This window comes from Coloeus monedula (assembly GCF_965178545.1).
Source record: "Coloeus monedula genome assembly, chromosome: 2".
NCBI lineage: Eukaryota > Metazoa > Chordata > Aves > Passeriformes > Corvidae > Coloeus > Coloeus monedula.
The window spans coordinates 13202465-13229990 of NC_138782.1; the positions used below are offsets into that span (position 1 = coordinate 13202465).

The window sequence follows — 27526 nt, forward strand, 5'->3', positions numbered from 1 at the left end:
ACTTGCTGGCACCCAGTTCCCAAGCCTGGACCAAATCTGAGCTCAGAGCCAGCTAGCATATTTCAAGAAATGAGCACTTTTCCCCCTCCAGCATCTCCGTAACCTCTCTGGGTAGCAGAGGCGGGAAGGGGATCCTGGACATTTCTGGTCCATCCCTGATTAAAGCAGAGCCAACTGCACTGGGTAGTTCAGGACTTGTCTGGCCCAGGACTGAGTATCTCTGATGATGATGGAGATGCCACAGCTTCCCTGGAACTCAGACCTTTATTACCCATGAGGGGAAACATTCCCCCTAATACCCAGTATGAATGTCCTTTGTGCAGCTTATGCCCACTGCCTCCAGTTCAACCCCAGCAGGCCTCCTGGAAAAGCTCAGATCTGTCTATATAACCCCCCAGCACACGGCTGTGCAGCCAAGTGAAACTGCTGGGCTGCAGCTTGGCCAAACCCACTCTGGCTCCAAGGGACAAGCCCGTGCTGGCTTGGCTCATGCTCCTGCTGTGAGGCTGGGGCTTCTCGTACATCAGGTGCACACCTTTCCTCTCCCAAGAAGAGACTGCCAGGACCCTGCCATTGTTCTGGGCCACTGGCACAGAGGAGAGGGCTGCAGGCCACATGTGACAGCAGGATATCCCCCAGTGTCCCCATCCAGACCTGGCCCTGCCAGCTCCTCCATCCTCCAAGAAGCAGCAGCTGAAATCTCCTGCACAAAACCACGACCCAGTGCGGGCTGCAAAGCTGCCCCAGGCCACAGAGGTGGGTGCACAAACCCAATTAGTACCTGAAGTGGGGGGAGCCCATCAGCACATCCAGGAGTGGTTGTTTGCTTGGAGTCTGAAAGGGACATTTTCTCTTCAGACAAGTCCCTCCTGGAGAGCAACCCATGACTGCCCAGAGAGACAGCAAGTGCTGAGGCAAAGTGCTCCCTCAGGGCACACGAGGCTGGGAACAGCATCTCAGATTCACCTGAGAAGGGGGCAAAGGGGTTAAACACAGCAGAGAGATGCCTGAGGAACCAGCCCCAAAACCCTTCCCAGGAGCCATGTGGAGGAAAACCACTATCTGACAGCAGTGTTTTACAAAGACAAAAAAACCAAAAAAAAAGGCGCCTTCTTTATTGAGAGCAGCACATAAAAACCCAACAAAACCCAACCCTTCTTGGCTGCAGTACCCTCCACTCAAGCAAACAAACTAACCCACTCTAGGCTGCATTCCAGTAACAGAAATACTATGGTAGGGAAGAGCCAGCGCTCTGGAAGAGGGAGACAGGGGGCTCTGCCCAGAGTCGTAAGTACAAAAAAAGGCACAGGGTAATTGGGAAAGGTAGTGAGCTCCTTCATATGCCAGGCACTTTGTGCTCCTGTTGGCTGGCCTCTCCCCATGGGGAAGGGGAAGGCAGGCATGCCTAGCACAGACGGACGGAGAGAGAGCCGGGCCAGGCCGGCAGAGGTGGATGTGGCGAGCAGGGAGGCCCAAGCTCTCGCCGTGGGAGGGGGAGCTGCGCTCCATCCACACCAGCAGCCTAAGGGCACCGGGCTGAGCAGGCAGGGGGCAGGAGGCAGCAAGGGCTGTCTTTTGGGACCCACGGGGGAGGGGGTGGGGCTGGGGTACACTGGCTTGTGCTTTGAGTCCAGCAGCTGCTGATGCTGAGCTGCTCGCTGGCGCATCGGGGTCGGGCTCAGCAAGGGGCTGCGGGAGTGCCAGGGGCTCCCCAGGCACATACAGACCCCTGTCCACGCCACCACATCCTTCACCAGCAAGGGCTGGGGGCTCAGGCTTTGCTGTCAGCTGGGCTGTCCCCAAGGGTGGTGGCGAGCTCACTGAAGGAAGGCCGGTCCTTAGGGCTGGGGGCCCAGCAGCGCTGCATCAGCTTGGCCAGGCGGGAAGGGCAGCCCTCGGGGTGCGGGAGCTTCGTCTTTCCTGACTGCAGACCTGGCATGAAAGAAAAGTCCAAAGGGCCATTGGGAAGGGGTGTGATCTTCTCTGGGGGGTGCAAGCAGGGCAGCAGTTCTCCATGCAGGCTGGGACATCGTCCCCAGCCAGACCAGCACTGTCACACAGCCTGTCTGGCCCCCTTTACCAACAAAAAGCAAGTAGGCTACAATTGCAAGGACAGCACAAGGTACTCCACATACCTGCTAGGACCTCATCATCTGCCAGTGGAGTGTAGGGCATCTCCCCATGTGTGAAGACCTCCCACATGAGCACCCCAAAGGACCACACATCTGACTTAGTGGAGAACTCATCTTCCAGCACAGCCTCAGGTGGCATCCAGCGCAGTGGGATCCAGGCCTGGCGGAAATGGTAGTACTCGCTGCGGGCAGAACAGGCAGGCAATGAGACTGGTGCCATTTCACCCCCTCCCATTCCCATGTCAGGCCCCCTGACCTGTTGTACACGTCCTTGCTGAGGCTCAGGGATGAGACCTTGACCTGCCGCTGGGCACTGACCAGGCAGTTCCTGGCTGCCAAGTCCCGGTGCACGAACCTGCCGTTGGAGAGGTGCTCCATGCCCAGGGCCACCTGTGTGCAGAGAGACACCTGACCCCAGAGAGATGTCAGCACTGGCTGCCCTCCTTAGGGTCGCCCAGCCCCACAGCACTTCCAAAGCTGCACGGTCACCTTATGTTTGGTAGTGAGTGGCTGTGGCTTCAGAGACTCATCTTTGCTCTTGGAGATTCTCAGAAACTGCTTCAGGTCCCCCTGGGAGACAGACAGCAACTCAGACTCAGCACCTCTACATACTGGTAAGTTTCATTGGTCCCTGCAGTGCCTGGATGTGGCAGACCCATAGATCCTCATCTCCTTGTCCATGGTTCCTGCCTGTCCTCCTGGTCCCTGCCTTGTAGGGCAAGTCAGTACCTTGTTTCTGGGCCTCAACTGACTAAGGTTAGGGCAAGCAAGCCTGAAATCTCCAGGTTTTTCATGCCCCAAATTGATTTCTCTCCTACAAACTCCAGACTCCCCATAGCCCTTAGCATTCACAGTCACTCTGCAGCACAGAGTCCCACAACTTAGGTTATGTAGCTGAGTCCAGGACATAAACCAGAAATCAGGAGGATACAGAGGACAAAGCCACTTCCAGGTCTTCCAGGAGACTCCCATTCCCCTTGAGACTCCTCCAGAGGTTGGGAACAGCAGTAAGCTCAGCCTGGTCTCCCTACACCTTGACTGCCCTGCACTGCCAGCCTGTTGTCACACTTGCAGGCCCCACACCCACTGCTGTCATGTCCCTGCTTTACTGCAGGTGCTGCTGGCAGGGCCCTTACCAGGTCCACATACTCCAGGACCATGTAGTGTGGCTCTGCCTCACGGCACAGCCCCAGCAGCCGCACCACGTTGGCATGGTTCAGCTTCCCAAACATCTCTGCCTCCCGCCGGAAGTCCAGCTGCAGCTGCTCATCCCTCGTCTGCAGGCTCTTCACCAGCACCAGAGCTTCACCCTCACCATCCTCTGCACCTTTGGCCTTGGCCAGGAACACTTCACCGAACTCCCCCCTGCCTGGAAGCGTAGAGAAGCAGGCGGGAAGGTGCCATGCATTAGGACAGCAGGTGTGCTTGGCAGGCCAGGGGCTGCAGGGCCCTCTGTACCCAGCACATCCCCTTTTCTGGCTAGGACAGGCTGGGGTTTCAGCCACAGGTTTCCTGCTGGAGTGGGGTCAAGGCCAGGGTGGCCCAGCATACCCAGAGTTGTGATTGTCTGCAGGTTGGAACGTGGGAAGTGCATCTTGTCGGCAGCGCTGTGGCGCTTGCTGGCCCCAGAGCTGCTGCCCAGGTTGGTCAAGGCCACTTCTTCCTGAATCTCTGCTGTCATCTGCCCATTTTGCAGCAAAGCACTGCCTGCAAGGGAAGCACAAATAGCTTCAGCATCCTGCCAGGCCACACAGTGAAAGTTATCCTGAGGCTCAGCCCCTTCTGGGGCTCTGACACTCCAAGCACTCCAGCTTGATGTCCAGCCCCAGGCAGCAGAGTGGCCTGGCCTCAGTTTTTGCCCCATCTCTGGCAGCTCTGCAGCCACCCTTGAAATCAGATGCTAAGCAATGGCTTTGGTCCCAGAGTCAGCCAGCCCCATCTGGCCTTGTCCATCCCAGGCCACTCGGTCATCACTGAGCAGTGGCTACATTCAAACTATCATTGACACAACTCCACAGACGGCAGCAGGAGATGGGATGGGTGAGGCAGAGATGGAGCAGATGGACACTGCTCGCTATAACCACAATCTCTTGATGCCCAAGAGCCTCTCAAGTCTATCTGGCATCAGCTGCTGCAGTCTGATGTCCCTCATCCTTACTCCCTTCGCAGCAAGCCAGCAATGCTGATGTCCTTGGAAATGTTGAACCTGTAAGACCAGACCAGCCTGGATTTTAACTGGCTGGGTTAAAGCAGCGCTAGGAAGCACTGTCCTTGCAATCAACCCCAGAAAGCTTTCTGCACAGGAACTTCACTAGCAATTTCCCTCGCACAAACACAAGCCACAGAACAGGACAAAACATGATTGCCTTGAGAAAGTACAAAAGCCTGAATTTTACAGGCAGCTTGTAGGGAAATGACTGCATAGATAGCAAACCTTGATTCTGAAGGCATTTATTGCTTGGATCAAACCTGGTTACTAGGAAGCAGTACCTTCCATAAGATGAAGGCAGGAGTTGGAATTTAAAGCACGGCACAACCCTGAGCGAGGGTCACTCCCACACCTGCAGCATCACTCTGTACTACTGTGCACACTCCATTTCAGCTGCTCCTGCTACAACCACTAGGCAAACAGCCACACAAAAGGAAACCATAAAATTAAGACTTAACCCAGCACGAGGTAACTCCAACAGGATTCCCACTGCCTGTAGTTTCCATCACAGGTTGTTGTATTGCAGTGTGTGTGCATGCCTGCTTACAGTACACGTGTGCAAGACAGGTACCAGCACATCCTGAGCAGGTCTGGCCACCGTGACAGGGACCATGGCTTTGTCACAGGTAGGACTGGAGCTGGGAACACTGAGATATGCTGACTTCAGAGCCACAGCTACTGACAGCTGTCTACTCTCACACGGTGGAGTAAGATTTGCAAAGACAAAAGCAAAAAAAACCACCACTTATCCTATAAATCAAAGCTGGATGTTCCTTACCCTCTCCTTGCTTTTACACTCATTATCAGCAGGACTGTCTGACCCTGTGCTGTCTGTGCTCATGACTAATCGTGTCTCAAGACTACAAGCTTGAAGCCAAGAGGATAACACAAGACGACCACTGCAACCGTGCCAAAAAAATCCTGAAGGCTGCAGAGTGAGTGTGCTGCCACTGAGAGACAGCACCAGCAGGCAGCAACAAGAGACACTTTTGAGAACAGACATTCCCATGTTTCACAGAGCTTGGACAAGTCAGTTGATAACAAAAAAAGGACAGGAAGCTTCATTATGTATCCAGCTGCAGCAAAGGGGAACCAAGTGTAAAGAAGCTGCCTGCTTTGCCCACCTGCCTGCAACACCTGAGCATCTCCTGGAGAAACAGACACAGCCATGCTGCCATAGAGACATCAGCACAGAAATCAGTCCCCATAGCCATGAACCTCCCCAAATGCTGTATCTGTATTCACCAAAAAAAAAAGCAGCACAGTCAGACAGGGTTACTGAGGGCAAGCTCTCATTATAGAAGATGTGGCACACCAATGACGTGACCTTGGAAGGTAACTGGATGGTTAGGAGTGCACTGATCTACAGGAAATCCGTAGGAAAGATCCACTGCAGGTCCATGGGGAGGTCAAATCTGTCTGGACTCTGAGGGCACTGGAAAAGTCAGCTGGGCCAGGCGGCACTTGTAGGTACTGAGGTAGGTGCTGAAATACTGAGTCACCCAGCTAACGAGGAACCACATCAAAAAGAGGCAGAGAGTCAGATCTTTGAAGACTGTGGTGAATGGAACAACTCCACCAGAGCTGATAGCAAACACAAACCACTTCTCCAGAGAGACTATGGAAGTACCAAAAAGGAGTGTAGATATCTGGCAAGCTGGGTCTGCCTGCAAGAGTGAGGATGCACCTGGCAGCTAAACTGGTTCCAAATGAAGGGAATAAGAAGAGGCAAACTCTAGCAGAAGAGAAATGTAATAAAGACAGGCCAAGATAAAAATCTGAGACCACCTCAAAAAAGATCAAAAGAAATCCTTTCCCAGGAAGAGGATGCTGGCCAGAGCCTGCTGGCACAGGTGAGCTACCTGTGACTTGTCCACAGAAAGAGCTCACAGTGGTGACAGATGCAGAGCATAAAGCTGCAGAGATGCTCCTGCAAACCCTGCTCCTAGGAGGTTCCTCACAGCCAGACTTGTCTTCTGGAAGTTTGGCTCTGTTCAAAATGCCAATGCAAGGAGAAAACCAGGAGGCAAACCCAGCAGTTATGTTTTGCCAGGCCCTCAAAGCAACTTGCACATGATCAGGACATGGCTGTGTGCTGGAGAACTGGAAGGGGGAACACCTGCATTTATGGGGAGTATGTATGGGGAGATCCAGGGAATTAGGGACAGCAAACTCAACTGCACCCCACCACTTACAAGTCCCCAGTGGAAATAACAGAGTGAGTTCAGGGAAACATCTTCCCTCCAGCACCAGGAGCTGCTGAACTGTGAATTGAAGAGGCCAGCAGAGAGTACTACTATTTCACTGCATTGCAACAGGGATCCTTCCCTCCCCCAGGAAGGGATCCCACATGTGATCCCACGTGCAGGTACTGGCTGCAGGAGTGATACATAACTCAGCAGACAGAGATGGCCTCAGTGTGAGGCCGGGGTTCAGGTTTCACACTAACTTGCCTATTTCTCACCTGGCAGCAGGTCTCTGCCACCAGCCAAAAACAGGAGCGAGAGACCATGGGTTAGGAGCTGTCCCATGCCCTGGGAGCTCCCGGTCCCTCAGCCCCTCCAGCACAGGGACAGGGGGCCAGCAGTGAAGCCCCCACTGTCAGGCGTACCGGCCTCACCGTTCAGACACTCCATTTCAGGCTCCTCGCCCTCTGGGTGCTTCTTCAGCCTCTTGGCTTTTCTCCGCTTCTTGCAGTAGAACATCAGCCCCAGCACGATAATAATGTAGGCAACAGCTGCCCCCACTGAGAGCCCAATGGTCTGGATCATCTTGTAGGGTGTGTGGCTGCCAGGTCCCTCATCCTCTTCTGCTGCTGGCTTGTCTGTGGGGCAGAGAGCATCCAACAACATGGGAGTGCGGAGGGATTTCCCAAATCCTGCTCAGGAATGTGCTGGAGGGATGTGAAAAGCCCCAACCCCCTACCCACTGCTGTGGCCACCTCCTCACCCAGCCACAGCACACTGGGCACATCCCACAGCACACTGTGCTGCATTCCAGTGGGGATGCTGCTTTGACTACCTGGCAGGCATGGCCAGCGCCAGAAGCAGGACCTAGAATTGCTAGGGATTCCAGGAGATCATGTCCCAACACTGGGCAGCTTCCTTACCTACAACATACAGGAAGGCTTCACGGTGCTTGATGTTACAGCTGTTGCCAGCAATGCAGGTGTATTTTCCAGAGTCCTCGGTGGTGACGTCGTAGATCACCAAGGAGCCATTGGGCATGATCTGAATCCTGCCAACCACACACACAGAGCTCTTTGCAAACACCAGAGCACAGAGGCAGGCTTGGGGCACATGCAGCCCCACCTCCCCAGGATGCCTCAGCCCCATATCCCCACTGCCACCAGCTTCCATCTCCCCAGGATGCCTCAGCCTCATGTCCCTGCTGCCATCAGCTTCCATCTCCCCAGGATGCTTCAGCCCCATATCCCCACTGCCACCAGCTTCCACCTCAGGCTGTGCAAAGCTTAAAAACACATGACTGCAGCTCAATCACAGCTTGGCAGGCTGTAGCAGAAATAGAAAAGCTGGGGCTAGGGGAGTCCAGGTCCTGGCACGTGGAGTCAATTATGTACCCACCAAGCTGGGAACCCAGGACTGCACCACTGACACCCTTGTACTGGGCAGGCTTGGCAATGTCCAGCTGTGCCACACGTCAGCTTGGAATGGAGGCTGTTTACCTGGGCAGGAGCTTGCCGGGATCCAAAATCTTGTCCTTCCCTTTCCACTGGATGTGCGGTACGGGGTCCCCCTCTGCCTGGCACTGGAACATGGCCGTGTGGCCCTGGTACACCGTCGTGGGCTCTGGCTCTAGCTTGAAGGTGACGTAAACTGAAGGCAGAGAGGCCAACACAGACGCTGTCAGCTCCTGGGAATGGTGCTAAGCTCCCACAAGGGAGCACGGCCAGCACTGGCACAGTGGCACGTGCCCTCTCAGGCTGTATGCAAAGCACTGACAAACTGGACACTCAAGTGCCATGGGACACAGCTCGGGGCCAGGCCAGACATTGCTTCCTCTGCAGGGGCACGCCAGGTGCCACCCAGGCAAACCCAGCACAGCAGGAAACACCCTCACCTGCTACCACGAGCTGCACGGTGGCACGGATCTCGCCCTGCGGCCTGTTGGAGGCGATGCACGTGTAGTTCCCCGAGTCGCTCCTGCTCACCTTGTGGAAGGACAGGATGCCGGCATTGTGGCTGACGTGGGATGGCAGGCTGCTCCCATCTGCGGGGCACAAGAGGACGGATGCAGCCGTTGTGCAGTGCCACACTGGGCCACACTGCTGCTTCACCCACGCTGGAGGTGGGACAATGCAGAGTCCCTGGTGCCCCAGGTAAGGAGCAGGCGTATCACAACCAAATCCCCCTGACCTGTCTTGGTCCACTGGATGGTGGGTTTTTCCCGGCCCGTGGCTGAGCAGGACACTGTGACCTCCTTATCAAACTCCATGCACTGCAGCGGCTGAGGCGGTGGGGTGAACTTCAGCTTCTCTGCAGCAGACAGAGGTGATGTTTAGGCTCCCCCTCAGCCACAGGAGACCCTGGAGCTGGAGGTATCACCCCTGCACCCACAAGAGCAGAGCGTGAGGCACTGTCAGCATACCCAGCACGTGCACCCGCGCGTATCCCTCGATGCTGCCTGCCGGGGTGCTGCTCACACACTTGTACATGGTCCCATCGTACACCTCCACGTTGTTGATGCGCAGCGTCCCGTTCTCCGAGATCTCAAACCGCGAGTCCTGCCCGGAGCGGGGGAAGGAGCAGGGCAGAAATGACACTGTCAGCAGCCCTGGGATTAGCCCTTGCTTGTGGCACTGCTGACACTCCACATGCCACACCACACTTCAGATAAACGCATCCCTGCTGAGACCCACATGAAGAACTGAGAGAGGCTGCAGGGACCTTTCTCTTGCCACTGCCCCAAAAGCACAGGGCTGATTGCCACTCAAGTGGCAAGAGACAGCTAACTGTGCACCCACGCATCAGTAGGACAGAGCTAGTGCCAGGAATGTGGCTAAAGGGAGGGTGACAGGGATGCTGGGCCTAGGAAAAAGGTGAGAAACAGCAGCAGCAGAGCAGGTGCCCAGCAGAAGTGCCCATGAGGGGCAGGGGCTTGCCTTGTTGCCTCACCTCAGAAATGGAGACGCCGTTGCGGTACCAGGTGACAGTGGGTTTCAGGGAGGCCTTGCTGAGGCAGTGCAGGTATCCTGGCTTGCTCTCCTCCAGCTGGCTGTCCTTGGGCATCTCCACCCATTTGGGTACCGCTGGGCACGAAGGCAAGGGGTTACACAGGGCCACTCACTACCCCTCTGGCCAGCAGCAGTGCAGAACACGCAGGTAGTGTGCAGCCAGCCATGAGAGGCACCTCTCTGTATCAGTGAGGTGATGAGCAATGCTGCCCAGCTCACCCCAACCCCCTATCCAGCCCCTCTTCTGCTCCCACCCTTTTCAGAAAGTTTCCTACTAGCCACAGTGATGCTCAGCTCCTGTTTCTTCTCTCCAGCCTTGTTGGCAGCATGGCACGTGTAGATCCCTGCATCCATCTCGGTGATACTGGTGAAAATGAGCTGCTCTGCCTCTTGGTACACCCGGCCAGCAGTGGGAACTCGTTCCTGGTTTCTCTCCCACCAGACTTGGGGTGTGGGTATGCCCTGTGGGGCAGTGCAGAACACACGATGCCCCTGGTTTGCTGTCAACACCTTCGGGGAGAAGGGTGCCATGTCTTCGATCTCTGAGAGAAGCAAGAGACAACAGGGCTCAAAGAGGGCAGGAACGTGTATAGCCAACCCACCAGCACCATCATTCACATGGGAGGCACCATTTAAAGGAGAGAGAACACAAACTCTGTTTGCTCCCCTCATCCAGGCAGCAAGGATGAATCATTTCATGTACTGACCCACTGCTGCATCATCACAGAGCTCCAGAGTGACACTGGAACTCTGGGACCCACCGCCCACCCTGTCACCAGCCCCAGGACCTCACCTGCCAGCCGCAGAGTTGCCTTCAGCACCAGAGTTTTCCCCCTCTGCCCACGGCCAACGCACTTATAGACACCGGTGCTGCGAGCCCTCACCTGGGTGATCAGCAGGGAGCCATTGGCAAACACGGTGGTCCTGGGCACGTGGGGAGAGGAAGGGCTCAGTGGGCATCTCTGCAGGACATGGGCCAGAGCCACAGCGCTGAAATGTCCTGCATGAGCCCGCGAAACCACGAGGGTGCCAAGCCACAGCTTCCCAACACACATAAACAAGGAGATGGTTGGGACACATTCGCCATGGAGGAAATGAGCTCATACAAGTCTTACTCTTGGTGAAGAGCTGGCTCCCACCAAAAAAATGCATCACCAAGCATGAGCCAGTTCTGAGAGCACATGGAGCCAGGAGAAGGGGCAGGGGACACAAGGTGGCGCCCGGGGGCTGCCAGGCTGAGGGCAGCTGGCACCCAGATGGCACTGCCTGCCTTCCAGAGTCTGGCGGAGACACATCCTGGCTGCGGGATCACTGTCCCTGCTCTTCAGACTGCCCATGCTTAGGCTGTCTGGGGCTCAGAAACACTCCTGGCTCTGGGGATCACCATGCACTTTTACATGGAAGAGCAAGAGAGCCACAGGCCCAGTGACTGCTGTGCAGATGTTGGGGGCTGGGAGGTGTTCCCAGTCTGGGAATCACCACGTGTTGGCATCAGGTACTGGGACACATCCCTGACTGTGAATTGCCCCAAGTGGGTGTCAGGAGCTTGAGCTTCCCTGGCTCCAGAGAATCACCACATCTGGGGCTGAGAGACATCCCTAACTGTAGGGCCATCACGCGTGGGCATCTAGAACTGACAGCCCCACAGACTCATGTGAGGACAAACTCGTCTCTGAGTCCTGTTCAGATAAATGCCATGCACAGGGACCAAGTCCCTGCTAAACCTAAGCCAGTCAAGCTGAGAAACCGATCCCTATGGCCACTCTGATGTTGCATGCTTGCCCTCATGTACAGACAGGGTTTGACCTCTCTCTTCTGGAACACAGTGCCCCTCTCCTCCCAGCCCTGCCCACATCACTGGGGTCCCTATTACTTGGATCTGTTGGTGATGGGGTTGTCTTCAAAGAGCCATTCCTGTGTAGGAGGAGGCACAGCTGCAAACTGGCAGTCGAACATGGCCTCTTCATTCTTGGTCACGATGAGGTCCTGTGGGACAATCACTGCCTGAGGAAAGCTCTCATCTGCAACGGCAGAGATCACAGGAGGGTGAGAGAGGAACTTGCTCCCAGCAAGGCCCTGGGTCCTAGCAAACAGATCAAAGCTGTCACTGGACTGCAAATTCCCTTGTCCAGTTCCAAATACCCCTCTAACATCAACAATTCCTGCCCTCCTTGGGTCTTGCCTCCAAAGGCCAACAGGGCATCTACCCACACGGCACGGATATTAGCAAAACCAGAAGCACCTACAGCATCCAGGGTGCACCATTATAAAGAGAAGACAGCATAAATCTGCTCCAGGAAGACACAGGGGCAAATTAGCACCTGCAGACAGGGCTGGGTTCCAACCTGGCCAGGATTTGTCAGGTCTGAGTCTGGCCAGAGGCTCTGCACAGAGGAAAGTCCCACTAGCCTGCAGTTCCCCTGCAGCCTGGCTCCTGTCCTGCAGCAGAGAGGAGGCTGTGAGCAGGGCAGTGGAACAGCTGGGACACGACTCACCGATGACATTGAGTGTGAAGTTGTTCTGGCTGCAGATGAAGCCGACGGCACTGCGGGCGCAGCAGTAGTAGAGCCCGTTGTCATCGGGGCTGGCGCTCTGCAGGGTCAGTGTCCGCTCCTTGTTGCTGACAGAGTAGGTGCTGCGGCCATCCGGGAGGGGGCTGCCATCCCGAAACCACTGCCACGTGGGACTGCAAGACAGGGGCAAGCAGGTGACCGGCGGCACGGCACCGTCAGGGCTGCCCCGAGAGCAGGTGTGCGGAGGAGACAGCCCAGAGATGGCCCATTTCCCTGGCTCTCCGTCCCCGCTGCTGGCCCCGACACAGACACGAAGCCATGAGACATGCAGCCAAGTGGACGGGACACGACTGGGAAGCGACGGAGAGTGACTGCAGCACACCAAGCAGCTCAGCAACCGGACTGTGACAGCCCATCCTTACTGTGCTCCTCGCTACGCGGCTCTGGGGAAGCCATTTGCCTTCTCCCACGGTGCTCAGCCACAGGCTCAATCCTGCCTTTCGCCTTCCCTGACTCTACTGAATTCTTGCAGGAGAGAGGAGGGGAGGTGGGGGAGGAGGAGAAAGAAAAAGGTGGCAGGGGAGAGGGAGGGGGATAGAGAGAGAGAGAGAAAGACCACACAGCCAAGGTGCAGGGGCCCCTGGCAGGGTCCGCTCCTCAGGAGGCAACCCTTACCGTGGGTGGCCATCGATGTGACACCGCAGCACCACTGTGGAGGAGGGCTGGATCTCAGCTACGTTGGCCGGCTGCTTCAGAACCACACTGCCTGTCTCGATCCCTGTGGGACCAAAGAATACCAACACAGCTGGCTCTCCAAACCTACAGAGCCCACCTGGTGGTTACTGGACTCCCCGATAACCAGAGGAGGCAGCAAGGGCACAAGCATGCTTAGAGATACATATGCCCTCAAGCCAGCGTGGAGTAAAGACACCCACAACTGCAGAGATCCCACTTTGCCCTGTGCAGCTGTTCTCTGAGGGATAAGGTGAGTTCTGAAAGGACCTGCAGTGCCCAGGACACACTTGCTGCAGTAACGCAGCACAAATGGGAAAGGCAGCAGGAGAAAGCATCTCTGACAGCCTTGGGGACACCAGAAAACACAAGACGTCTACAGGGCATGATGGACATGGTAGATGGAGAGGGATCCTACTTGAGCAGTCCAAGCTGTCCGATCCCTGTCTGACCCACACAAGCATTGGCAGACAGCCTGGAAAAACTGTTTCCAGCCTCGGGCCCTCCCAAGAGAGTGCTTTTCCCTGTGCACAGTGGGCAGCACCAGGCTGCAGCGTGTGCCTGGCTGCCTTCACCCCATGCTCACACTTGATGTTGAAAGACGCGTTGGCCGTGCGCGCCTCCTCCCCGGTGAGCACGTTCCTTGCCAGGCACTGGAAGACCCCGGCATCCCGGTGCCGATCCACGGCAGCAAACTGGAGGTTGCTGCCTTCCTTGAAGCGCTGCTCCGTGTCCTGAACGGGAAGCCCGTTCTGCAGCCACTCGAACTCCATGTCCGCCGGCTCCTTCACCTCACAGCGGAGGATGGCGCTGCGGCCGTGCAGGGCATCCTGGGAGTACGGCTCTTTCGTGAAAAGGATGCTTGCCTGAGTCCCCACGGCTGCAGGACAGAAAAGGGAGGGCATGTTTAGAGTGAGGGAAGGAGAACAGATCAGGTAAGCACATGTCGTTCTCAAGGGTCTCCAGACACTCAGAGCCATGCAAGGAGAAACATATCCCAAATCACATCTGTCAAAACTAATTCAGAGTTTTAACAGATCTATGCTGGGATGGCAGCACAGCTGCTTTAAGCCTGTCCACAGCAATCACTGGAACAGGGGTGCCTGAGCTTGCCACAGCCAAGAGAGCCCTCTGCTCCCTGGGGCCAGGGACATTAAGAGGGAGCTCCCCTGACCCATTACTGAGTGTCACACTTTCAGCCTGAACAGAGAGGTGTCTTGCAGTGTATGAGCCAGGAAGTCAGTCACCAAAACCCTGGAGAGCAAGCAGCTTCCTGGGCAGTTCAGATGTTTCTTTGAGGGCTTCTTGTCCTGTTTTTTGGGATGCGTCCTAACTTCTGGCCTTGCATCAGGATTGCCCCTGATCAGAAATACCCATAGGCTGTTTCTAGGTTCTCCTCAAAGTCCCTCTCCTTGAGACTATGTCTCTGCCTCACCTCCACATCCCCAGAAATTACCCAGAGAAACACTGTTGTGGAACAGGGATTGTCTATGTGAATAAACACAGCACAAGAGGATGCAACAGGGACACCACAAACTTGTGTGGTGACTCAGCCCACTCACAAGTAGAAGCGGAAATGACAAATTGCAATAGCTGTCCTCAAGGTCTGGTAGTGGCCTGAGGGGCTAGAAGGATCTCTCTACAGCGATGGAAACCCCAAAGAGCCCTGCTTGACACACTAAGGCCCACCCCAGAGCTAGGGATCCTGGGGACAGAGCAGCCAGTGCTTCCCTAGGCAGTGCCTGGCATGGCTGCTGAGGGACCGCGCTCGCACATTCCCAAATCTGGCTGCCGCCTGCCCACAGCCAGCCGTGCAGGCGCTCTGCTCCGGTTACCAGCTGCAAAAGCAAGGGGAGCAGACAAAGAGCAATTCAGCACATGACGATGGCTCTTGGACTCTGTTCCCAGCACCATGCTCTGCAGGGAGAGGAGCCAAGCCAGCCAGATTTTGAGCATCTTAGAGTGAAGATGAACAAGAACGTGGTCAAAAACAGCGTGTTCTCATCACTGCAAGAGAAATAGCCTCAGAAAGTGGCTGCCTGGACAAGTTACATGAACAGGATCCAAGCCCAGCTGAAGGAAAGGCAGCTCCTCTTTGGACACTCAGCCACATCCTCCTTTGCATAAAAGCCTGGTGAAGGGATACAGTTTGACAACACATCTCAGTCAGTCAGAGCTAGGGGTAAGAAAGCCTTTTCCAAAAGAGATGTTTTGAAGACCACCAAATTCCAGAAAGCCACAAGAGCCCTTCCCATGCTGGAAGGCCTTTGGAGCTTGCTACAAAGTGTAGGGGCCAAGCAAAGCTGCTCACGGGCACCCTGGTGTCAGCCACACACTTCCTGCAGGGCTGGTCCGAGCTCCCCCACTCACAGCAACAGCACGGCACAGACACAGGTACTCATACAGGATGAGGCTCCAACCCCCCAGCTCCAAACACATCAGCCAGGAGCAGGGGCACCTCGGCCTGTATCTGCTAAAAACCTTTCCCCATAGTCCAGCCAGAGAGAGCAACAAAGTCCTCCCACTGGGAAAACCACAGAAGCCTCTTCCCAAAGACACTAGGACACACCAAACTGTAGTCCAGAGCCCAGAGGTCTTTTCTGCCTGCAGCCCTTGCAAGGTGTGACTGTGGGTACAATTCTAATTTTCAGTCATCCCCAAAAAGCCATTGGGAAGGAGGCAGCAAGGAGTTGGGAGGTCACAGAACAGCAGTGCACAACATTCCGCAGGGTCTAGGATGTGGACATCGCTGCGGCCTGGCTTTCCACCTTCAGCATCCCATCAAGCCATTGACTTTGGTGTGCAGGCAACATCCCCTAACAACTGCCCTCAGCCAGGTGAAGTCCCACAGCTCTTGGGTTGACATCACTTGTCAACTGCACCCACAGAACTTAAGGTCACCAGGAGTAGCCACAGACTGACCCCCTGTGGCCTGGGTGACAGAGCTGCTGACCGTGACAAAGTCCCGTTTTCCTGGGTCCCATCAACATGGTGTGCTCCAAGGGTCAGCATGTCCAGTGAAGTTTCCATGGCCAGTTCCATCCCCTAAAGGTAGCAACTATCCATCAGTCTGTGACAGCTGTCTCATGAACATGAGATGAACACATGCCTCAAGGTGATACAACGTGCAGGAATATGAGTCACATCAGATCTGTCTCACTGAGAGCACTCAGCAAGGCAGCAACCACCCAGCCTCACTCAAATACAGCTATGTGCTCAACAGCCTAAAAGCTCCAGAGCATCAGGAGCTGAGCTCATGCCCGAACAGGCTGCTGGGTCAGACAGGCAGGAAGAAAGGGGAACAGAACAGTCAAATCCACTCAGGTTTGAACCTACAGGAGCCAGGTCTCTGTTATTTTCTCCAGACATGCCTCAGGACACCAGCCATATGTCCATCAAACCATACCTGTATGGTACAAAGCACATGCAAGGTGGCAGGGTGCATAAAGAAAACTCATGAAGTAGATGGATTTGTTCTGCTCTTGGGAGCTTCAGCCTACTGGTCATGCTCGTGCTGGAGTTTGTGATGAGGCAACTCTCTCCGAAGGTGTAGACCATTAGGGTATTAAGATATTGTATTTTCAATTACATGTGCTTCTAGCATTAAATCATCGGCATTACCAATACAGCACCAAAGAGCAGCAGAGCTGCTGTCACCCCGTCACTCACAGCACAACTGCACTTTACTCAGCACTGACCATCTGACAGCTCTAGCTGCCTCATCACATGCATCCTGCTGCTTCAGCATCCTCCATGTTCAGGCAGGAGGACATGCCTCTGTGGACAGAGGACATGATGAAGGCTTGGCACAAGTCCCACACGGGAAGCAGGGATTTTACCAAGTGTCAGGAAACACTGGGATCCAGCTCCCTGGTGAAACAGGAGGAACTACTTATGTTGTTGTTTTCCATGCTGGGGAAATGGACACAACCATTTCAAATCAGAATATCTCATGAGAACAGGTGTCAAGGCAAACTGGGATAAATAAACGTTAAAGTGCAGCAAGAGCCATAAACTAGTGTTTTGTTCTGACAGTAGCATCCAAGGTGCCACTGGTGAATTGGCTACACATGCTGGAAACCATTGTCCCAACCATGTATCAGGTTTGGGCTGCAAGGAAAGACCAGTAGCAGCTAGATGTGGTCTAGATAGTTTTGGGATGGAAGACATCAGAAGCCCAGAGCTGGACACAGCTTTTCACAGTACTTCAACCCAGAGCAGCAGAGCCCAGCATTCGGAGGCAGGAACTGCTGCACTTGCTGCTTACAGCTGTACAACCCTGGCCCAGAAAAGGGCTGCAGTCAGCAGGGTCCATGCATGCCCCCTCCACCTCCTGGGCTTTTGGGGCAAAGGCTCAAGGAAGCTGTCTAAGGAGAGGGCTACTGTGTGGGATGCCATTATGCTGGAGTTTGGGTAAAACCTGTACAAAGCCAACAATCTCCACCTGTGCTGAATAAAGAAGGAAAATTACTCTGTTCCACTCAGCAGCTGGAGGACCTCCCAGCTCTCCTGTGTGGCAGAGCCATGGCCATGTGTGGCTCAGCCACTGGAGGCTGCCCCAGAGGAGAGAGCAAAGGCAACCCCAGCTCAGACTGGACACCTTCCCACAGCATGCTTCTGCTGTGGTTTCATGAGCTCATCTGGGCTGGGACACACTGCTGGGAGCTGCTGAACAAAGCAAAATGACTCTTTTCCCTTAGTGAGAGTCACCCCAAAAACCATCCAGCAACACCACATCAGCCTTAGCAAGACTGAGTCAGTGCAGAGCTCTCCCCCAGCAACACAGCTGGTCCTGCAAAGCCAATGCCAGCATGGAGCAGTCCCAAATGTGTGTGCTGGCCAACACCCGGCCTCTGCATATGCATGTGACACAGGCCACCCTGGGCTGGGAGTAAAAGAAACCCTCCACACATGTTTCTGGCCTGAAACCATCTCAACTGTGGCTACAGAAAGCTTTTCAGGAAAGCTTCAGCCAGACTGGACAAACATGTTAGAAATGCAGCACACTTGAAAACACCCAGTGGTATGCTACCCAAAGGATGCTTAATTGAAATGCAAAATCCCCCTGTTGAGGTAATAGATAAAGGTTAAGTGAATTGTGTAGGGAAGTCGAACTGGTACCTACAGGTCCTCAGGGTATCATTCCCACACGCCACAAAGCAAATCATCTGCAGGGAGGGGACATGCACTTGTAGGGTGCACAAGGATGGGGAGAAGAGCAGGCTCAGATCCCATCCTGGCTCTGAGATCATTCCTACGGCAAAGATCTGAGTGCAGGAACACAGCATCCTTCAGGCAGCGATACCCCCCGCACAAAACTCATTTCATATATTTAAGGAGGCAAATAGCAGCTATCCAGGAAAACCAGTGACACCATCTGCATTACCAGTCCTAGTTTCTAACAAGTGTATCTCAATTCCCTTTTTTGTCTTGGGATATCCACAGGATTCAGCCACTGCCGGACTCCAGCCTGAGCACATGCAGAACATTTCAGGGTGACAAAATTGACAAAGCCACATCCATGGCAGACTTGTGAGCAACCCTATGAAGTCAGCCACTGCTGTCTGGAGCTCTGCAGACTAAGTTTTCAATCTTATGGGATCGCCAGGAAGCAAAGGACTCCACACCTCTGGTAAAGGAGACCCAGCCCCATGGTAGCCAAGCCCCTCGAAGGCTGCCACAGCATTAATACAGTGATGTGGCAGCAGACTCAGCACGGGCTGGGAATGTCTTTGGGACCACTCTCCAGAGCTAGAAGAGTGAAATACATCAGTGTTGCTCCTTTCATCAGCCAGAGCTGTAAGAAAATGCACCAAAAGAGTAATAAGGATCTGGGGGAGCCATGGCAGAGCTGGGGGCTAGCATAGGGAAACTGGGGCTGGAATTTTGGGGGATCTCACATCTTTTTCCCACCTGAGAAGCACCAGGTTTGGTATACCCTAAACAGAGAGGCATTGTAGGGCTCTGGGGGAAGGAGTTGGCAGCAAACTGCCCAGCCCTGTGTCTCAATGCTCACCCTCTGAGGCTGGACACTGTCCCGCCATTCTGTGTCATGGACATATCTGGGCAACAGGCTCCAACCTCATGGACTGCAGACCTTCATGGGGTGCTGGGCTTTTGGTGAAAGCCAGGAAGTGTATGGGGTGTCAGGACTCACCCTTGGGAGACCAGCCCTCTCTAAGGCTATATTTAGGGCTGCAGCCATCAAGGGGGTCTGTGCTCCTGGCACAGCCTGGACACACCTGGCAGTGAAGGTACCCCACCTTCTGCACCATACAAGAGGCCTGAGAGCACCAGGGATGCTGCCTGGTGAGTCCCTGCCATGGCACCAAGCCCAAACCTCCATGGTCATCTTCCAGACTGCAAGGACATGGGGCAACATTACAAGCCAGGCCTCGACCCAAGCTGGGTTTTCCATTCATTTTTTAATGTCTCAGTGCCAGTCCCACAGGCTCATCTGGGGACACTCCAGTAGCCCAAGGCCATCTGGGTACTGCAGAGCAACTGGGCAAGCTGGGGAGACCAGGCAGCACATCTCCTGCCCTGCCTGACAGGCCAGGCTGCCTACATCTTGAAACAATCCAAAAATCATGGTCTCCTTGCCTAACGACATCACCTGGGAATGCAGCCTCAACCACAAAGCCTTCAGCTGCTGCACAGCCTCAGATTCCTGCTGAGTCCACAGTCACCTCTCTCACCTACAGCCCTGCTGGGGGAGCAACAGGCAAGGCAGCTGGAAGCACAATGCAATGCTCTACATCCCCAGCCCTGTGGGAGATCCATGCTCCCATCAACCCCAAACTGCCCACATCCAGGCATGCCCAGTGCACAGCTCCTGGGCACCAGCTCCTCCAAACTAAAAGAGCTCTGGTCAAAAGACAGAAAGGGAAAAGGAAAGGATCTATTTCACTTTGTACCCAAGAGTTTACCAACCTCTAAGACTCCACAGGATATGAGTAATCCCAAAGCTGCTTGCAACCAAACAAGGAACTAAAAGCATGGGAATGGGATTTGGGAGAGGGCTTGGTGCAAGTATAAGGTTTCCTGGTTTGGAAAGCAAGCCCAGCATTGCGGTGCTTCTGCAGCTTCTAGCCCAGCCCCACTCTCCAGCCAGGCCCCAGGAGCGTTATTCTGCAGACTTGCTTCCAGGAGCACTTCAGCAAAATTCACCCTGGGTCAGCTCAGCCAGATGTGCAAGGCAATTCCTTTAATGCTCTGCACCTGGAACAGCAGTTTAGAGGATCTGCAATTCATCTCCAGTGCCCAGGACAGCAAAGCCCAGAGCACCCAAATGGCATCCATCCTTTCTCCCCAAAAGGGAACCATCCTCTTCCTCTTCTCCCCTGCCAGCAGGAGGCCTCAGCCCTGCCTCAGCTATGGAGGGGGACACCTGGCTTACAGGAAACAAACAAAACTAAGACCCAGAAGTACCAGGATGCAATGGGAGCAGCCAGCTGCAAAAACTGGCCCAGCCAGCTGTTCTGGCAGAGGACATGGCTGGCCAGCATCTGTCTGGCCTCTGAAAGCAGAGCGGACATCACATTCTCCCATGTCAGAGCAAGGAGCTCACAGCTGTCCCAGCTCCACTGTGGAGCCAGCTCTTCCTGGGGCTGTACAACAAGCGTGCAAGTCTCAGACCTGAGGTGGGAGCTGAATGTATTTGCACCACCAGCTCAGCACCTAATGAGACAGAGAGCTTGGTAACACACTGCTGAACATTTGTTCCCTGTCCATCTTCATTAATAGTTAGCAAAGATGCCATGTTCCCTGGGAAGGCACTGCTGCAGGACACAGGCGGGAAGCCTGCTCGCCCTGGCTCCCCAAACCTGCAGGGCCCTTTGCAGCACCCGTGGAGCACAGCAGTTCCCTAAGGGAAGGTCCTGGGCACCTTGCAGCAATCACACAATGCACTTTCCTGCAGAATGGAGTCCAGGGATACAGCTGGGAGAGAGAAGGATGACCTGGCCAGAGATACCCTAGGCCCCACCACTAACCTGAGGTGAACAGCAGGAGTAGCCTCAATCTATCCCCAGCCTGCAGCACTTCAGACTCAGACTGAAAGACCGGGTTTAAGAGACCTTTTCACCACTTTTTAACTCAGCTACCAACTCTGGATGTGTCAGCTAGTTAACAAACCTCAGCAAAGCAAGGTGGTAGCGACAGCTTTTAGACCCCTTGGAATCCATTCCCGACACATCACCACCCCACCATATCCACACTGTGACCTTTATGCTTCTGCCCCTGCCATTGCTCAGACCACCAAAGAAACAAAGCCTCTGCAAAGGCTATTGCTCTTTGATGAGAAACCACTAAGGAAAAGGAGGATTTGGGTGAGCTAATGCACTCACTCGTATCGCAGTGCCACAGCTCCATAAACCTGTAACAAGGCAAGGCAGACACAGGCAGAGCATTGCTTTGAAGCTGCCACTGCATCCCTCAGCAGCATCTTTAGTTGCTGCTAACCCCAAGCAAAACCAACAAACCAGAATCACAGCTTGGAGGATGACTTGGCTCCCTGCAAGCCCAGGGGCAGAGCTAAGGGCCACAAGAAAGACAGCCCCTGCAGGAAAAGAGCAGAAGAGACAGAAGCTCACATTCAGGTCCCATGTCCCAAACACAGGACTGATTTATCACTGTGTTCTCTGAGAAAGACACAGCAGAAGTGTGCTGTCAAAGGCAACCATAGGCACATTTTCAGAAAAGACCATGACCTGTGCTCCATCCCAAGGCCACAAAAGGCACAGCAAGGATGGTGTTAGGGCTTGGGGTCCTGGCCTCTCACATGTTTCAGTAACACGCTCCCAGAAAGCGTTATTGAACAGGTCTTGTCTTTAGGAGCAACTTAAACACCATTGTCTGCAGGCAGCAATTCCTTCAGTTGCCAAGTCCTCGGGAATGACTCCAGTGCTTAGGCTTTGCTTTGAGCCACTCTTGGATCAAAGAGCAGCAAACTCTGTGTTCAAGCCCTGGCTTGCTTCCAAAGGCTGGGCAATGAAATCCAGTACTGAGCTAGAGCATCCTGAGCTTGCTGGTCCAGAGGACTCGCTGAGCCCTCTGTCAGAACAAGGCTCCACTGCCTGCAGGCAGGTTTAACTCCTCATGTGCTGGGTGTGCACTGCTCACTGGCAGCTCAGCCCACGCAGACTTGGCAGCACTTCCTGCAAGGGAGCAACACTCGGGACACTGAAGTGCTGCTAATGCTCAGGACTGCAACTCTCCCCTGACAGCCTTTTCTTCCTGCTGCAGCCAGGCACAGCTTGCACAGCCCCTCTGTCCACATGATACCTGGGACCCAATGGGCTTCATCTATCTCTCCTGTTCTCTCTCATCCCCATCCACAATTGTCATCCTAAGCTATTAGCAGCACTTTGCTTGCCTGCAGTTCCTGGGCTCCTTCCAACCCAGCCTTCACTGCAAACAGCTACATCTCTAGAGCAGCAAGCCAGCCCCCTCCAGACCAGGGGAGCCACAAAGAGCAGCAGGAAGTAAAACCACTCACCTGGCCTCCTGTCCTGCCCTCTCTGCCACCACTGGACCAGCCAAGCACTTCGTACCCCTTGATCCCATCTTCTGCTCCCCATCCACCGCAGCCCACAGGACACAGACTGCCACAGAGCAAGCAGTGCACGCCGGCATCTGCTCTTTGTCCCTGAGAGGCTCTCAGTGAGCACAGGGCCCCATACAGACCTCCCATTCATGTCTCGAGCAAGCCATGTGTTTCCTGGCACAGTTCATTATGAACATGCTCATATAAAAGCAGATTTTTGGCATGCCAGCACCGGGAGCAACACATGGGTCAGCTTTTCCTCCCCTCCTTGCGCCAGCTGAAGCCATAGAAGCAAGCAAGGAAAATCATGAATGCTCAGTAACATGAGCTACCCCCTGCCTCCTGGGCTGGCCCCTACAGCCACAGAAAGCAGCTGCTGGGAGCATGCCTGCTCCACACACAGCCTCTTCCACTGCTTAGCAGATACCGCCGGAACGGCAGCCAAGCCAAACACCCAGAAATATTTGCATCCCCAAATTATTTCCAGCCAGCATGTTCCTCCATGCAAGAGGTTCCAGTCGAGAAAGCCTCTCAGATGGGCAGAGCTGCAATAAACCACCAGTCCAGATGGAAATGGTTTGATTCAGGCAAGGAGCTCTGAACACCGCGAGCAGCCCAACATCTGGAAAGTCTTTGGGCACTCATCATATAAGGTTTTCGAAACGACATCTTTTCCCATTCCAGTTAAAGCAAAAACAAAAACTCACTCTGCACCCAGGAAAGCAATCGTGGGCACAAAGCAGCATTTCCAAGAAATACTCTGCTAGAGTGGCTTTGGCTTCCTGAGCCAGGAGGAACTGGACCAGCACCTAGGAGCTCCAGGTCATACTGGGGTGGATCAAGATGACTGGGAACTTGGGAAAACATCATCTCTTTGCCCCTGTGGCTGTATCACATGCCTGGATCCACCAGTGAGAGTCTGAGTTTGCTCAGGTGACCACTGAACCTCTGCCTTTTGTGGCAGTTCACTCCAGATTTGCAAGAGACGATACCTGCACACCACCAACTGAGCTCTCTCCAGGTGCCCCACAGCACCTCTCTCCACTGCTTTCTGCGTGGAGCACAACCAAAGAAATACTGAGAAGCCAATTCTGCCCTTCAAACCAAGCTTAAGAATGGGAAAAAACAAAGTAAAAAAGGAAAAGGGGAAAAAGCGGCAACCACTTAGCACAATTCCCATTACTGTTCAGAGGCTGCAAGCTGTGGGGTATCCCTGCCCTTCCAGGCCCAGGATCCTATACTTGGGAATGGCCAAGCCCAGTTTCTGAGCAATTATCACAAGAAAGCAGAAGAAAGCCACAGGGGTTTGAACACTGTGAATCAATTGCTTGAGCAGAGGCTAAGGCAGCGCTGGCAGTGCCGTGCTGGGGTACAGCTGGGCCCTGGGAAGAGCTCACTGCCACACACAGCAGGGCAGCCTCTGCTGCACACAGCTCCATCCCGAGGCAGGCAGGTACTGCTCACACATCTGCTGCAGGAGAAAAGGCCATCAGAACTGACAAAAAGGCTCAGCACAAGGACAGGGAGCCCAGGAAACCAGCTGCAGACTCTTGACAGCTGCCAGCACGTGTCAGGATAGCCAGGCTATCCCGGCACTGACCACACTCACTCACCCGGCTCAAACTAGCTGGAGGCTTCCCTGCCTCTGTTCCTCATGCTGCCCATCCTACTCGCCCAGGCCAGACCCTGCAAATCCCAGTCCCCTCCCCAGCCACACATCACAAAGGCTTGCTCCTCCCAAGACCATCCCAAGCTCAGTTTCCTAACTCTGTCAAAGAAGCTCCCTACCTTCACCTTTACACCAGCAGTGAGCAGAGACTCTGCCCTCCTGTGTGCCCAAAGCCAGGCAGCAGCCAAACCAAAGCAGCAGGATGTGATGATACCCTCTGCAGGCAGGGGCAGCTGTGTGGGAAGTGAGGTAAGAACAGCAAACAGGGGTGCTACTCTGCAGCCACAGAGCAATGGGAGTATTTTGGGAGGTTCCTGCTCATTCCCAAGCCAAGCAGGGCTGCTGTTAACCAACACCCCACTGCAGGCTGACCTGATCTGGTGGGGCAGACACCGCATTGCTCAGTTTGTCCCCGAGGCTGTGGGATTTGCTAGTGGTCTTTATGGAGAATTTGTCTGGGCTGAACTGAGAGCTGAGTTTTGCCCCACAGTTTCTCCCAACATCTCAGCACCTCGTTCAAACAGGAAAAAGCTGGAGCAAGAGAGGGAACTCCCCAAGGTAGACAAGCTCCTTGGCTCCCTGAAACTGCTGGGGCTGCTGAACCAGAACAACTGGCCTTGGAGCTGCAGGAGTTGCCTGTCTGCCTTGGGAGCACATTGACAGTGCTCCAAGCCATGCTCTGCTGTGCCCGTGCTCCTGGCACCCACTGCAAGAGGGCACGTGGGCATCTCTGGAGGACACTGCACCAGGGAAAGGATGCTGTTCTTTTAGGTCACTGTGTAGTCCCAGGCCCCTAAGAGAAGCCCAGATTTTCTTTCTGAGCAGCCAGCCTGGAGAACCAGCCCAAGCCATGAGTGCAGTGCTGCAGTCATGGAGCTGAGAGAGGAAGAGGGCAGAGTTAGCAGCCAGATCACCGCTTCTCCTGCCCAAATGCTCAGGGCACAGCTGCGTGCTGGCAGCACCACTTGGCCCCTGGCCTGCGGAGAAGGAAGCTTGCTTTGGCTGAGCAAGTGGGCCCATACCTGCCTGCTGGACACCACAGGCAGCGGTGGCCATGGGACTCCCAGGACAACATCTTTGCAGCAGATAAACAGAGACAGAGGAACAAGTGAGACAGGAGGCCTCAAGCCCAGCACAGGAGATGGGAATCCTGCTGGCTCAATGAAACCATCTTTAACGAAGCATCAGCCAAAGGCTCCTGAGCAGACATTGCCAGCTGCACTGCCAAGCTCCAGTGAGAAACACCAATGGTTCAAGGGCGACTCAGCACCACTGACAGACTTGCTGCACGCACCAGTCTTGCCAGCCAACTCCCAGGCTTGCTCTGAGCCCTTGAGCAATTCCCTGCTTTCCTCATAAACACCTGATGTTTGCTGCTGGCAGGAGACACAGTGATCTGAAGGCAAAGCTCTCTGGCCAGCACAGCAGAGGTACTGTGCTTTTCTCCCACAAAAGGAAACACGGTAGACAGATGCCAAGTGGAACCAGGCTGAGACACATGCTTCCCATGCAGTGGCCTTGAGGGATGATGCTTCCCCCACAATTTAAGCATGGGCCATGTGAGAATGTAAAGGCCTTTACTAAGCAAAACTCCTCTGGTGGCAGAGGACAGCCCAGGTGGTGTTGAGCAGGCAGGCAGGTCCTGCCAGCCGGGAAGAGCTGTGACAGAGCTGGCTCAGTGCTCCTTGCCCCGGGGCTGGAGCAAGGCCCAGTGGCAGCAAGGCTGCATTGCTGCACCCACAGGGTCTGTGTGGCTCAGAGATCATCCCATGGCAGCTGGGGCCAGCACGTCCAGGTATCACACCAGTATTTGCCAACCCATCTTCACCTCCTTGTGCTCAGGCTGAGGGCCAAAGGCTGATGTTGTTCCTGCCATCCCAAGCCCAGCCAAGAGGGATTCCCCCATAACAGCACTGTGTGTGTGGATGGAGCTGCTGGCCAGGGCTCCGCGTTTTTCCTGTTCCAGCCGAAACACCGTTCCAGATGACGGGAAAAAACAGAAGAAGCTCCATAAAACTGTCTGGCACTTCCCTTCAGCAAATAGGAGCCCCAGCCAGCCGCTCCAGAGAATGGAAGCTCAGGCTGTAAAGACAAAAGGGCGTGGGGGTGGGGGTGGGAAGAGGCCAGGGCAAGGGAAGCGGTGCAAGGAGGAGCAGCGTGCACACGAGGCCTGCAAGCAAAGCCCGCTGCTTCAGCAACGCGCCATCGAAGACAAAGCTGCTGCTCAGAGCCAGCTCCTCTCCGTGCAGCGAGGTCACCAAGGCTGCACTGGGCATGGGGCACTCCTGCCAGCAAGCCCTTCTTGCCCTCCCAGGAGCGTTTGTTGGAAAATGAAGCCTATTTGCCACTGAAAGTGCTTGAGTGAGCTGCTTCTCTGCATGCTGCCACCAAACCCACTGGAAGGAAGAAAACCTCCCCAGAACCACCCAAACCTGTGCTTCCCTTTGGATATGCTTGGTCTGGACATCTTGCAAATCATGCTTGCTCAGGGGGCCAAGTGTGAGGGTTACAACCTTACCCAAGATATGGCTCACCCACAAACTCCACAAACACCCCGAGAGCAACAGAGCAGGGCCAGCAGCTGTAGGGGTAATGAGGGGACAGAAGCTGCAGTCAAAAATTCACATCTACACTACTGCAAATACCCTCTCCGTTTTGCTGACAGCTGTATGTTTATACCATCTCTATGGACTTCAAGCCCACCCATAAGCAACTTGCTGGTCCCAAAGAGGACTCTGAGAGCTGGGGACAAAGGGACAGCTGCACTTCTGAGCCTTGCGTGCAGGGAAACAGACAGGGAGCTTATTTATATCCCAAGCTCTGCTCTAGGATAAATATTTTAAATCTCTCTCCAGGTCATGTCAGTATATTTACAGCTAAGTTTCCCTTAGTTATATGCCTGTAGAGACTCAGATGGATTTGCCATGAAGATCCAGCTGGCCAAGCTCTCCAGACAGCTTACAGCTCATGGGAGAAATGGTTCATCCAGTGCCATGGTCTTGAAGACGACATCCGTGCTCTGGCAACTGCTGCAGGCATTCAGTTGTGCACTCCTTCCTGCTGCTGCCTCTGTATAGCCCACCCACAAGCACACACCCAGCCACTCTGCCTTCCCAGGAACAAGGAGAAGTCATGGAGACTGGGAAATGCCACAACACAACACTAGATCGGGGCAATCCTACTGCTGGGCTCCCCACAGAGCACAGCTGCATTGTGAGTCTCACTGGAGGTGAGTCTCTGGAGCATCCTGCTTCACCACTTGGTTTACTGAAGGTTTAACCTGCTTGCTTCCCTCCCACAGGAAGGAAAGAAGCTCCCAGGAGAGGCACTCACTTCTCCTAGCAGCCACCACAGTGGTGCAAACTAAAAATTGCTGCAAAAAAGCACTGAGGAAATAGGCCTCACTCCATCAGCTGCATCAGTGCCCCTTCTATTTATACGGGCTCTGGACTCCTGGGTTTTGACCTCTGGCTGCCTCTGAAGCTTGAGGAGGATGGACTGGTTGCCCTGCTGGGTTCTTGGGATTTCTG

The 27526-nt window shown here is 54.5% G+C and overlaps 1 protein-coding gene across 2 annotated transcripts in view; it reads right to left on the reverse strand.

Moving 5' to 3' along the window:
• Nucleotides 1–1210: 1210 nt before the first annotated feature.
• The window catches only part of PTK7 (protein tyrosine kinase 7 (inactive)), a 35576-nt gene continuing 9260 nt past the window's right edge, over nucleotides 1211–27526 (reverse strand). The window contains exons 2-20 of one of the 2 annotated variants that reach the window (XM_082301962.1): nucleotides 13367–13660; nucleotides 12724–12826; nucleotides 12031–12221; nucleotides 11409–11556; nucleotides 10329–10459; nucleotides 9811–10077; nucleotides 9477–9610; nucleotides 8950–9085; nucleotides 8718–8837; nucleotides 8422–8571; nucleotides 8027–8177; nucleotides 7451–7578; nucleotides 6962–7165; nucleotides 3684–3839; nucleotides 3269–3501; nucleotides 2622–2702; nucleotides 2389–2540; nucleotides 2136–2314; nucleotides 1211–1932 (exon numbers count right to left, since the gene is read on the reverse strand). In XM_082301962.1, coding sequence (XP_082158088.1) covers nucleotides 1772–1932; nucleotides 2136–2314; nucleotides 2389–2540; nucleotides 2622–2702; nucleotides 3269–3501; nucleotides 3684–3839; nucleotides 6962–7165; nucleotides 7451–7578; nucleotides 8027–8177; nucleotides 8422–8571; nucleotides 8718–8837; nucleotides 8950–9085; nucleotides 9477–9610; nucleotides 9811–10077; nucleotides 10329–10459; nucleotides 11409–11556; nucleotides 12031–12221; nucleotides 12724–12826; nucleotides 13367–13660 — 3119 coding nt within the window. In that variant the 3' untranslated portion in view covers nucleotides 1211–1771. Of the gene's footprint in view, nucleotides 1933–2135; nucleotides 2315–2388; nucleotides 2541–2621; nucleotides 2703–3268; nucleotides 3502–3683; nucleotides 3840–6952; nucleotides 7166–7450; nucleotides 7579–8026; nucleotides 8178–8421; nucleotides 8572–8717; nucleotides 8838–8949; nucleotides 9086–9476; nucleotides 9611–9810; nucleotides 10078–10328; nucleotides 10460–11408; nucleotides 11557–12030; nucleotides 12222–12723; nucleotides 12827–13366; nucleotides 13661–27526 lie in introns of both variants that reach the window. The other variant, XM_082301961.1, reaches the window with a different exon arrangement.